The 13417-nt window shown below is 34.3% G+C and overlaps 1 protein-coding gene and 1 non-coding gene across 2 annotated transcripts; one reads left to right on the top strand and one right to left on the bottom strand.

Annotated features, from left to right (window-relative positions):
* Positions 1 to 841: 841 nt before the first annotated feature.
* Positions 842 to 913, top strand: TRNAC-GCA (transfer RNA cysteine (anticodon GCA)). The gene has a single exon. It is a non-coding gene; the product is annotated as a tRNA-Cys (tRNA).
* A 7319-nt stretch (positions 914 to 8232) lies between these two features.
* LOC142164023 (uncharacterized) lies at positions 8233 to 9664 on the bottom strand. The gene is made up of 3 exons (XM_075221186.1): positions 9048 to 9664; positions 8554 to 8921; positions 8233 to 8465 (listed from the first exon to the last, which is right to left on the bottom strand). The coding sequence occupies exons 1-3, from the start codon at positions 9662 to 9664 to the stop codon at positions 8233 to 8235; spliced, it is 1218 nt and encodes a 405-aa protein (XP_075077287.1).
* Positions 9665 to 13417: the final 3753 nt, after the last annotated feature.

Raw genomic sequence — 13417 nt, 5'->3', positions numbered from 1 at the left:
GAGGAACAAATTAGGCTACATATTTTGACTCTTATTCTCCGCGATGCCAAACATGTTAATATAATATTTCTATGATTTTAGGGTCTTTCTTACTCGTGTATTAATGTTGTATCTGTTGGATTAGTCCTTGTTGTATTTCCTAATGTCAACAATTATCTCTAAGCAACTAACAAGACATTTTTAATGATCAAGTTTATTCTTTTATGTACTTTTTTTCCTCTCTATGGGTAATACCTGCTAACTTTGGACAAAGATTTTGCTAAAGGTTAGGAAAACTTAGAACGTTTTTATTTTTGTATTTGTGACTACTTTAATTAAGAATATTATAGTCTGACTCTACGCACTAGTTAATCTTCAAGCTGAACAAAACGAAGTTAACGTACCGAATAAACCGAAACCAAACGGAGTAAGGCCGAACCATATCGAATCTAATTAGGTACGGTATTGGTATAGCATTTTAAGAAATCTACCGAAAATGTCGAACCGAAATGTCTAAATACAAACGAATACCCCTATGTACAAGGGCATAAGGTAAAAAGGCTTTAAGCTAAATGCATTGATCTCGTAAAATATATTTATATATATTATCATATGACTTATAAAATAATTACAAATAAACTTTTATAATAACTATCAATTGATGACCGATAAAAAGATAAATGATTTCCTATCAAAGGTTTTACCGATACTGATATTTGTTTTATACGATTAGTACATATAACTTAAATCTTAAGATAATACTAGCTTGATGTGGTGTCCCAAAACATTTCTGCTGCTGTTATTCATCAAAGTATGATGAGTAAAGTATTAATAAATATTCTGTATATTTTAGCACCAACCAGGGTCCATAGCTCAGTGGTAGAGCATTTGACTGCAGATCAAGAGGCCACCGGTTCGAACCCGGTTAGGCCCTGATAATTCAAGCCTTATTTTTATTTTAATCTCTTATTGTATTTGACAGTTCAATCTAAAGTGACCATATGTTTTCTCGTTTCCTTTCTTCTTTGTTTTAGGATAAAATGCCTGATGATTTATGTGAAATCACTAACATGCTAAATTTGACTTTTGATCTCTATTTTTTTTCTTGAAGAATCAATCTTATTGCTAATCATTCTTTACAATTGTTCTTTATCGTTGCAAAGTTGCTCCTTCCCATAAGTTCTCGAAAAAGCAAAGGCCAGAGGTTTGAGAAATGTTGGCAAAGTCTAGTTTACAATTGACTATTTTAAGATTTTACCTTTGGTTTATATCCACAGTCACTCGCAAAGCTTGCTTTGATATTCCTTCTTATATGTTTACGCTCATTTTTCATAATTAACTTCCTTTAGAATTATTGTACTTTCCTGAATTTGTGTAGAGTTCTAGTAAGGACTGAAGTATTATCCTTTATTATCATCTGTCTTTTGCAAGCGATAATCCAAAGGACAGAAACCAGAAGAACAAAACTCTATGTTAGACAACATTTTTGATGGTGTAAAAAATATTTACACAATCACATTACTTATAAAATAATAACATATAAAATTAAACATTAATTAACACTCCCTCCGTTTCAAATTAGATGAGATACTTTAATTTTCTTTTTAGTCTGTTCTAAAATAAATGACACATTTCTAAATTTGGAAATAATTCAACTTTAATTTCTTCATTTTACCCATTTTACCCTTAATAAGAAGCTTTTATAACCATAAAAATGTCATGGCCCCACAAAACTTTTACCCCTTAAGCTTTTAAGACCACAAGTTTCAAAAGTATTCTTTTTTTTCTTAAACCCCGTGTCGAGTCAAACTATTTCATCTAAATTGAAACAGAAGGAGTATAATAATAAAAATAAAAATAAATTTGTTGTCACATGTTAAATTACGTAAACTGATAATGTAAAAAATCCTTGTTGTATCAGTAAACATAACTCTTTTACAGCGGGGCGGCTCGACTAAGAGAAGTGAAAGGAAATGATCGTAAAAATTGAATCTTATACTTCATAGACATTCTTTTCTGGCAATTAATTCTGCAGTTTATTTTCCATTTCTTCCAAACAATATTTTAACGCGAAGAATTTGTCAAATATAAGTACGTACGTGTCTGTTGCTCCCCCTTTTACCAGCTTTTAATTCATTTGACTCTGTCAAAACCAACTTGAAATTAGACAAGACTTTATGATAGTGTGTGGAAATAACATCACGAATATTTCCAAATTCTATTGCTAACAAGATTTTGACCGTAGTATATTTTAGCAATCGCCAATAAATATGGAAAAATATTTGACGACGAAAGTGAAAGTACAAGGGGGTGAATTGTCGAATTTTCTTTATGTACCCTAAGTAGTTGACTAGTTTACTAATTAGTCGACCGGAGGTAAGAATAAAATATAAGTAAAACAGAAATAAAATGCAGGAATTAAAGACACCAGGATTTTTATGCTGGTTTAGATTCAATGTGAATCCTACATCCAGTCCCCTTGGGTTGCAAGGATGTTCTCTTTTAGTATTTAAAGTTTCTCGATTACAAGAGAGTTGATGTAACTTTACACCAACAACTTAGTCACTATGTCACTTCTCGCTTCTTGATACAATGTCTCACCAGAGTTTTTCTCTTTTTCTTCTCTCACTAATTACACAGCAGATCTAAAGTGAACTACAATGCTTGTTTGGAGTACAACAAAAAGAGTGATAGTGGTTCGTTCAAAGTATATCTCTTCAAGGCTGGTGCAGTGGGTATTTATACTTCGTGAGGCATTCATGTCTTGTGAATCTTGAGAGATTGCAAACCCAAGGGAGTTGATTTCAGAGAGGAATCGTAGATTGATTCTTTCCAAGTATAGAATATTTCTTCTGTTTATTTGCCTTGACTTGTGGTCTCGATTTATTTCTTCTTTGTTGAGTGGATATTCCCGTTATCACATCCCTTGATTGCTGCTTCGATTGACGTCCTTATATAGAAGGATTTTCAGTTCATAATTCCGTGCCCTTGATTTTCTTTGATTGAGGTCCTTCCTATAATATCCTCTTTGATCTCATACCAAATCCTTGATTGATTTTGCCTTTGAATTTTTGCTACTCTTTTCTTTTCGTCTTGATTCTTCAATGCCTCTTTTCCATTGCTCAAGGACTGTTTCTACACATAAAGAGTAATTCGTTATTTTGCATCATTAAAGTCAACTTAGATCTAATAATTTTTCCCTTTTAATGATGACAAAATAAAAATGTAATAGCCTCAGTGTACTTCCCTATTTATCAGTTGACTTTGAGTGTGTTGTAGTTGACCCTCTCTCAATCTATGTGTCTTTCTAGATGTGTCTAGTCGACACTCCCTCAGCTGGACATTCTGTTGTGCAGTAGTTGTAGTCGACTCCCTCTCAATTTTATACTGTATGATTTACCTGCAAGAAAACATACAAAACACAGAACATGGAATACATAGAAACGCAGGCCCTAAGCCTGCTTACTTTTCTCCCCCTGTGGCATCAACATTAAGTTATAACCTACTTTAGCATGCAGAGCAGAAGTAATTTTCCTAATAATACAACACATGACTGAACCATCAGTCTAAAAAAAAACAAAGAAAAAAAATTATCTTAAACAACCATGCATCAACGGCACATAAAGTAAGTAAGGGTATTGCAAACAACTTCTTTGAGGCGATCAAAACTAGCATTCACTGTGACAGAGATCCCATCAATTCTGTCGTGCACCTCTTTAAAAGCCATCACTGCTTTTTCTGAAGTCTTGAGAATCTACACTCAGATCTTGGACATGTCAGAGCCTGTCTTCATTGTTACTCTATGGACACCTTTAATTATGCTTTGCATAGAGGTCAAAGAGTCCTTGATGATAGTCAATTTTTGGTTGATGGAGGCTAGCTTTTCTAAGAGATCTGGATCACCTGCACTGGGAAGAGACACAATGATTTTTGCTTTTGAGTCAGAGGGGATATTCTTGGCTTTACCTTCTTGTTTCTTTACCTAATCTCCTTTTACAGAAACATATCCCATGCTAGAAAATCCCTTGGAGTTGTATGACTTGGTGGCAGTAATATAGGGATAGTCGACAAGAGATATGTTGTTGGCTTCTAGCAGATGGGTAATAACTATACCATAAGAAAGACTTGTAAGCTCATCGGCACTCTCTATCATAAAATTGATGACCCAAGAAGACAACTTGACCTTGTGTTTAGTAAGAAGGCAGTAAACTAGGAAGGTATCACGTTGGGAGAAGGTAGAGAGTGATCTTGTTCTTGGAAGAAGAGTGGTTACCACAATATATGCTAGGATATAAGTTTCGAAACAAACATCACTAAGTCCTAGTTGATTGGGAAGGGAATCAGAGGGTGACTCTGCTATACACCTTTTTGCTTGATCAAAAAAAATTTCAAAATCCTTAGGCCAGGTATTCTTAAAAAGCATAGAGAAACCAGAACAACTACATTTAAAAATAGAGTCAAACATACCACAGTCCAACATGATGCGTTTGCCAAGAACTAAGGTTTCTAACTTGTCAGGTTTGCTAGAACGAAGATTAGCATAGAATATTTTAACAAGAGGTTCATATACCTTTGGATGAGGCAAGCAGAGAAAGTTTTTTCACCCTTGGAGTCGAAGAGATCCTTGACTTTGTAGTTGAGACTATCCATGACATTTAAATCAACAACTCTGCCATGGATGACAGGCTTGTCTTTGAAATCAATGAAGGCATCCCTGTTGGGTATGTCCCAAAAATTTAGGTCAGACTCAAGAGAAATTGAGAGATTAATTTTGGGATTTTTGGGAGTGAAGGTTTCAGGGGGATCTTCCATGGGTCGTTTTCCTAGGATTTTTTCGTTGAGACTACGCGCATCATCTGAGAGGTCTTGAGAAGAGACAAAATCCTCAGAGTGGTTCGATCATAGATTAATTGGTTCAGGAGGTTGAGAGAAGGGTTTCGCTCTGGAACGGGTGCTTTTGCGGGTTGAAGCATAAGGGTTTTTGGAGTTTTTTTTTTTTTGCCATAGTAGGGTTTTAAGAAGAGGAATGGAGACACAAAATATTTGAGGAATATTGATGAGACTTGGGCTTAAAAGGATGAGAATTGGCGGTTGAGTACAAACGAGAAGGCGTTAGTGATTCGACGCTAGGATTGACTGATTTCTAAAAAGGCACGAAAAGGTGTGAAAAAAGGAAAAGTAAAAGACACATAATTAATACCACTTACACACATAATGAAATATGCAGATTGAGAGACAGTATAAATCTAAGATTATGAACTAATGAAAATAATTCCAAAAGAGTCTCATAACGCACTAAATCTGTTTTCAAGCAAGAGTTTTATAAAAATATCTGCTAATTGATTAGTGGAGCTTACAAACAATAACTTTATGTTACCTTTAAGAACATGGTCTCTAATAAAATGATGCTTAATATCTATCTTAGCTCTAGAATGATGCACAAGATTTTTAGACAGACAAATAGTACTAGAATTATCATAGAATATTTGAATAGGTTTAAAAGATAATTCATAGTCACCCAATTGATGTGACATCCAGAGTAATTGAGCACAAAATTATCCAATTACAATATACTCTATTTCAGTTGTGGAAAGAGCTACTGATCCCCGTTTCTTACTGTTTCAGGAGATTAATGCCTTTCCCAGTAATTGACAAGTGCCACTTGTGCTTTTTCTGCCTTCCTTGTCACCTGCAAGATCAACGTCTGAAAATTCCTCAAGTTTAAAATTGTTAGAGCGTGGATACCAAAGTCCGTAAGAGGTGGTTCCAATGAGATAGCGAATTATTTGCTTTACTGCAGTTAAGTGTGATTCCTTAGGAGCTGATTGAAACCTGGCACATTTACAAATACTGAACATGATATCTGGTCGACTAGTAGTTGGATATAATAGAGATTCAATCATTCCACGATACTTTATTTTATCTGCTGATTTTCCCTGTTCATCCTTGTCTAAACTTGTAGAGGGACTCATAGAAGTTTCAATTGATTTGGCATTGCTCATTCCAAACTTTTGAATCAATTCCTTCTTATACTTGGCTTGGCAAATGAAAATCCCACTTTCTGATTGATGAATTTGGAGTCCAAGAAAGAATGTTAGCTCTCCCATCATACTCATTTCGAACTCACTCTGTATGAGATTTGAGAAATCTTTGCACAAAAGAAGATTAGTACTACCAAATATAATATCATCTATATAAATTTGGATAATGAGATTACCTTCAGTGGATCTTTTAATAAATAAAGTAGTATCCACCTTACCTCTGATAAACCCATGATCAGTTAAAAAGGAACTCAATCTTTCATACCAAGCTCGAGGGGCTTGTTTGTGTCCATAGAGTGCTTTAGCTAACTTATACACATGGTAAGGAAATTCTGTGTTTTCAAAGCAAGGAGGTTATTTTACATATACCTCCTCATCAATAAAACCATTTAGAAAAGTACTTTTGACATTCATTGGAATAATTTAAATCCTTTAAAAGATGCATAGACAAGTAGTATACGAATTGATTCTAACCGTACTACTAGTGCAAAAATTTCATCATTGTTGTCTCCTTCCTGCTATGAGTAGCCTTGAGCTACTAGTCTGGCTCTGTTTCTTACTACCTTTCCTTCTTCATCTTGTTTCTGAATACCTACTTTGTTCCAACTACAGTAGCATTTGATGGCTTAGGTACTAGTTCCCAGACTTGATTCTTATCGAATTGATCAAGTTCGTCCTGCATAGCTTGTATCCAGCTGGAGTCTTTTAGGGATTCATCAACTTTCTTCGGTTCTACTTGAGAGATGAGTGCAATGTTTGCCTTCTTTTTGAGAAATCCTCTAGTTTTCATTCATTCGCTTAGATTCCCTATGATAAACTTTTGAGGGTACTCAAGTTCGCTTCTCCATTCATTTGGTCCCATTCCAATGACAAAAGTAGTTGACTCCTTTTGTGGTTCAGTAGGGTTGCTCACAGTTTCACTAGTCAATTCTGTGATTATGACTGTATTATCAGTCGACTTTTGTGACTTGTTTGCCTGTGGTACTTCCTAACTGATATCTTCATCACATGCAATGATTCCTTTTTCGGTCGTAGTGTTATTTTCATCAAATATAATATGCACTGATTCTTCTACAGATAAAGTGCGTTTGTTGTAAACTCTAAAGGATCTACTATTAATGGAGTAACCGAGAAAAATACTTTCATCACTCCTTGGATTAAATTTTCCAAGGTTATCCTTACTATTGTTGTGGATGAAATACTTACTTCTGAACGGATAAAAGTAGCCTATATTAGGCCTTTTGCCTTTCCATAATTAATATGGAGTCTTCTTCAAAATGGGTCTTATGAAACATTTGTTGAGAATATGACATGCTGTACTTACTGCTTCTGCCCAAAAATAATTTGGCAATAAATGTTCTAAAATTATTTTTCTGGCCATATCTTGTAGAGTTCGATTCTTGCGCTCAACTACTCCATTCCATTGGGGTGATCTTGGGGCCGAAAAATTGTGAGTGTAACCCTGATCGTTGCAGAATTCTTCAAAAGATCTCCTTTCAAATTCTCCTCCATGGTCGCTTTGGATGGTTGCGATAAGATACCCTTTTTCTCTTTCAATTCTTTTGCAGAAAATCTCAAAGTTTTTCAATGCTTCATCTTTATGAGATAAGAAAATCACCAATGTAAAACTTGAGTAGTCATCAACAATAACAAAAGCATATCGTTTACCTCCAGTGCTAGCAGTTCTAGTGGGTCCAAAGAAGTCCATATAAAGCAATTGTAAAGGCTTAGTAGTGGACACAATATTATTGGTTTTGAAAGAGTTTCTAGTTTGTTTACCAATCTGACATGCATCACATAGATGATTTCTAAAAAAAATGAGTTTGGGAAGACCAATAACTAAATCATGCTTGAAAAGTTTTTCAATTAGATGCAAGCTTGCATGACCAAGTTTTTTATGCCAAAGCCATGGATCATCAGCTATGGATGCTAAACAAATATGACTATCTAGATTTTTAATGCCATCAAGAATAAAAATATTTCCATACCTTTTACCTGAAAAAATTATTTTACCTTCTCATCATAAATGGCACATCCTGTTTTCTTGAATTTTACTTCGTATCCCGAATCACATGGCTGACTTATACTCAAGAGATTGAAGTTGAGTCCATCTATAAGATATACTTCTGTAATATCATAATTATTGCTGAATAGCATTGTGCTAGTACCAACTATCTTTCCTTTTGAATCATTACCAAATTTGACATTTTCTTCATTTATTTTTGACTTCTTTGAACAGATTTTTGTCACCTGTCATGTGACTAGAACACACACTGTCTAAATACCATTTTTCTTTGCAACTCTTTCTGTGGTGTTCCTGCAAAATAGAATCATCACCTTCTTTTAGGTACCCAAGCTTGCTTGGGTCCTTGTTAGTTAGTTCTACTGGAATCAAAATTATTTTTGGGTTTCCAAATCCATCCTGAAACATTTGACTTATGAAATCTACAAAAGGAATATTTATGTCCAACTTTGTTACAGTAATGACACACAGAGGTTGATTTAGTTTTCAATCTACCACTTGTGTTAGTACTTGTGGACTCAGTTCCGACTGGTCCTTTTCCAGTTGGCTTGTACGTCGCATGGTTAGACTTGACAGAACTGTGACCAGTGAATTTGTGCATGCCATTTAATTGCATTTGCAATTCCCGAACCTTATCTTGAAGCACATCTCTTTCCATTTCACAGACTTCAAGTTTAAGTTCCTTGTCCTTCTTTTCCCTATTGAATCTCTTTAATTCATTCAACATTTTTTGAGACTCCTTTAGGGTAAGGTCAAGAATATCCCGTAATTCATTACATTTATCACAGTTATAAGGTCTTACCTCGCTTACTTCACCTCGTGCCATGAAATAGTTCTCAGTGTCTTCTTTACATTCATTGTCTGATGCATCTTCATCACTTCAACAACCAGAATATTTGGTCATATCATTTTCCAAAATGGTCATGAAGCACATACTCGCTATTTCTTCATGTTCTGAGCTATCTTCATCACCCCATCTTCCGAAAGATTTATTTTTATTGAACCCTCTGAAGATATTTCTTTTGAGGTCTGGGCATTCAGCTTGAACATGGTCATATCTTCCACACTTAAAACACTTTCCGTCATTCTTGTCTTGTTCATTGTATTGCCTGGTTCGTCTAGATGACATCCTTCCCTTTTTTGTATTTCTGTATCTTTTCATCAATCCATTCATATTTCTTGATACCATGGCAATTTCTTCTTCAAGATCTTCTGGATCATCAATATCATTTTCAGGTCCTTCAGTAGTAGTTTTGAAAGCAACCATTTTCTTCTTTTCTTCCTGACGTGTTTTCTTGAGATGAGTCTTCTCAAATGCTATAATATCTCCTCGTAATTCATCATATGAAAGTTTGTCTAGATATTGAGATTCAAGTACAACTACTTTTGTCTGGCATGTAGTAGGCAAGCTTCTCAGGATTTTTCGAACTTGATCACCACTTGAGTAAGGTTTACCAAAGGCTTTCAGATCACCAATGATTTTGCTAAATCTTGTAAACATCTCCTCAATGGATTCACCTTCTTTCATCTGAAAGAGTTCATAATCATGAACCAACAGGTTTATGCGATTTGTTTTCACTTTGTTGGTTCCTTCATAGGTAACTTCCAGTTTGTTCCACATTGTTTTGGCGGTATCACAACTTGAAATTTTCTCATAGCATTATAAAGTAGGTTTCGTGCCTTAGCATTAACTTGAAAGACAACCATTTGCTTGTCTATATATTCATCTATATCTTCAGGATCAGCGGGTGGTTGAGCTGCTGTTAGCAGTGGATAATTTTTCTTTTTGATAACACGCCATACTTTGACATCATAGGACTTTGTATAAATTTTCATGCGCACTTTCTAGTGGGAGAAGTGTTGTCCATTAAAATATGGTGGTCTTACTTGCGATGTCCCTTCTTGAAAGAGTGCTCCAATAGTTACTTGGTTTGACATGATCTTTTCTCACTAGCTGTTAAGCAACAAGATAAAAGTATGAGACCTGCTCTGATACCAATTGAAAGTACAAGAGGGGAGGGGGGGGGGGGGTGAATTATCGATTTTTCTTTTTGTACCCTAAGTAGTTGACTAGTTTACTAATTAGTCGACTGAAGGTAAGAATAGAATATAAGTAAAGCAGAAATAAAATATAGGAATTAAAGGCACCAAGATTTTTATACTGGTTCGGATTCAATGTGAATCCTACGTCCAGTCCCCTTGGGTTGCAAGGATGTTCTCTTTCAGTATTTAAAGTTTCTCGATTACAAGAGAGTTGATGTAGCTTTACACCAACAACTTAGTCATTATGTCACTTCTCGCTTTTTGATACAATGTCTCACCAGTGTTTTTCTCTTTTTCTTCTCTCACTAATTACAGTACAACTGATCTAAAGTGAACTACAATGCTTGTTTAGAGTAGAACAAAAATAGTGATAGTGGTTCATTCAAAGTATATCTCTTCAAGGCTGGTGCAGTGGGTATTTATACCTCGTGAGGCCTTCATGTCTTGTGAATTTTGAGAGATTGCAAACCCAAGGGAGTTGATCTCAGAGAGGAATCGTAGATTGATTCTTTCTAAGTATAGAATATTTCTTCTATTGATTTGCCTTGACTTGTGGTCTTGATTTATTTCTTCCTTTGTTGACTGGATATTCCCGTTATCACATCCCTTGATTGCTGCTTCGATTGACGTCCTTATATAGAAGGATCTTCAGTGCTTAATTTCCTGCCATTGATTTCCTTTTATTGAGGTCCTTCCTATAATATCCTCCTTGATCTCATACCAAATTCTTGATTGATTTTGCCTTTGATTTTCCTCTAATCCTTCCTTTTTCGTCTTGATTCTTCTATGAGCCCGTTTGGATGGGTTTATTTTAAGTAACATTTAAGCCAAATAGCTTTTAAGCCATAAGTTAGGATTTCTAGCTTTTGGCTTATTTTTTTATTTTAACTTAAAAATAAGTGCTTTTTTACTTTATTCAAACAGTACAAAATGGCTTAAAAGCTATTTTGGCTTAAAAACACTTAAAATAAGCTAATCCAAACGGGCTCTATGCCTCTTTTCCATTGCTCAAGGACTGTTTCTGCACATAAAGAGTAATTCATTATTTTGCATCATTAAAATCAACATAGATCTAACAGAAGGAATTTTTAGTCAATGAATTATTGCGACTTGAATACTTTATTTTAAATAATTTTCTTTTATCCACCTAAATTTTGATGGATAAAAGTATCAATAAAAAGATGATGAACGGGGTGGTATATTTGGTCCTTTAGTTTTACCAAATAGCTATGGATTTCCAAAGGAAATTCAGATTACAATCCTACTTTCAAAAATAGCAGCAATATTAGATTTTTAGAAGTCCTACGAGCCTCATTTTTACGAGTAGTGACACTATGTGGTCTCTCGTCTGCGCCTAACCATTGACAACAAAGTCCCAATTGACTATAGACTTTAATATGCCCCGTAAATTATGGGTCACTGAAGAAGTCTGTTTGTTATGGAATACGAATATACGATATCAGACAGTAACTTCACCAATATTCCTAACCCATGAATATATCGATCCCGTTGTGAATTGTCTTACCACTTGACTAGAGAGTAAAAGCTACCTATGGTCAGAGGGTGGATCCTTGATTTAAATGGGTATAATATTTAAAATTTTCAATATTAAATTTATTAGAGTGTTAAAATTATGGGTTCCAATATAATATTTGTTAAGATTTAGTAGATTTTTACATATAAATTAATACTTCGTGCCGAAAATTATGGGTTCAGTAAAACCCGTAGCCAAAAAGCTACATCTGCCCCTGCTTATAGTCACGTTAATTAGTATTTCATTAAACATTGTGCTGGGCATTGAGATTACCTCCTAGTTATGCTTTCTTACTTTATGTATTTCTGTAACAATCCCAAAATTATTTGGGAATTGATAGTATTTCGGAATTAGTTCCGGCATGTACTGAACCATCTTATTTTTTTAATTCAATAATATGTGTTGTTCTTTCCGGCCAAAAGAATTCTTCCGTCAAGTCGTTAAAAAAAAGAATCTAAGCTTTTTTTGTTTATAAAGGTCAAATATTTATTTTTATATGGATTTTAAATAGCGTAAGAACTTTTTACATTAGCAATGTACATTTAATGTTACGATAAATATTAGTACTTTAACCAGTTACTACTTCTTAGTACATGTCAATTTAACTTAATGATGATAAAAGTTGTACATGTTAGAATACATAAATTGGACGATTTTGTATTAGTTAAGTCCATTCTTGTCTATTGAGTTCGTAAGCTAGAAATAGAATAGATGTTTTGTCAAAAGATGATCATAAACCATTTCGTACATTTTTTAAGGTTTAATAATTGGGTTTAAGTTTTATATACTGACCTAAACTATAGTTATATCATCAATTCTACAATTTACTACTTTGACTAATAATCTAGAGTAAATGGTAAGTCACATCCTGTTATGATAAATTAAAGATTTTCTTACCCGGCCAATGCATATAACTTAAATCTTTGATAATTTACTCATGAAAACTACTCCATGCATGTCACCAACACTGACACATCTCTAAAACATTTTAACGGGAAAATAGAGAGAACGTGTTTAAGAGGGGGGTGTTGTAGAAAAAGAGTCGAATTGTCACTATAACCATAACGTGAGTTCAACGCAAAAACTACGATGTGAACTGTGCACCATTGATCGAAGACGTCGTCTCCTAAACTTTCATTTATGCAATCAAAATGCAAGCAGCCAAAGGAGGAGCAAGAGGGCCCTAAACAATTAATCGTTTTTTATTTATGAAAAATAAAAAGGAAAATTGTGAGTCCGTTAAACTTAGTAGGCGTTTGGACATAAAATTTGTAGTTTTTGAAAAAAAAAGGTATTTAAAGTTAAGTTAAAAAATAATATTTGAAATTTAAAATTATGTTTGGAGATGCATTTCACTTGAAAAAATATTGTAGTTTTGTGAACAGAAAAAACCGTTTTTCTGAAAATTGAGAAAAAATGGTCAAAATCACTTTTTGGTTTTTAAAAAACTTATTGTCTAAAAATTTCTAAAAACTTCCAAATTTTTTTATTTTACAAAAAACAAAAAAAGAAGTTTTTTTTATGGGCAACAATGCCTTAGTTTTTCCTAAAAGCATGTGCCATGTGGCAATGATACCAAAGTCCGCCATTGTTGACGAAGTCATATGCCTTGCAATTCACTCCTGGAACTTTCTTCCTTTTCCTCCCTAGCCAATGGGGTCAATAAACTTCATAAATTCCAAGTCTTCCTTAATCCTTGGGTCCCACCATGTGTCTTCACAAAATTCCCAAAGTGTTGGGAGTGTGTAGCTTCACTTTGGTTAAAACTTAACAGTATAAATAGGGCTTCCCATTTGT

Source organism: Nicotiana tabacum, chromosome 9 (genome assembly GCF_000715075.1).
Source record: "Nicotiana tabacum cultivar K326 chromosome 9, ASM71507v2, whole genome shotgun sequence".
Classification (NCBI taxonomy): domain Eukaryota; kingdom Viridiplantae; phylum Streptophyta; class Magnoliopsida; order Solanales; family Solanaceae; genus Nicotiana; species Nicotiana tabacum.
Note: the sequence above shows the minus strand (reverse complement) of the source record. Positions and strands in the feature narration are given on the sequence as shown.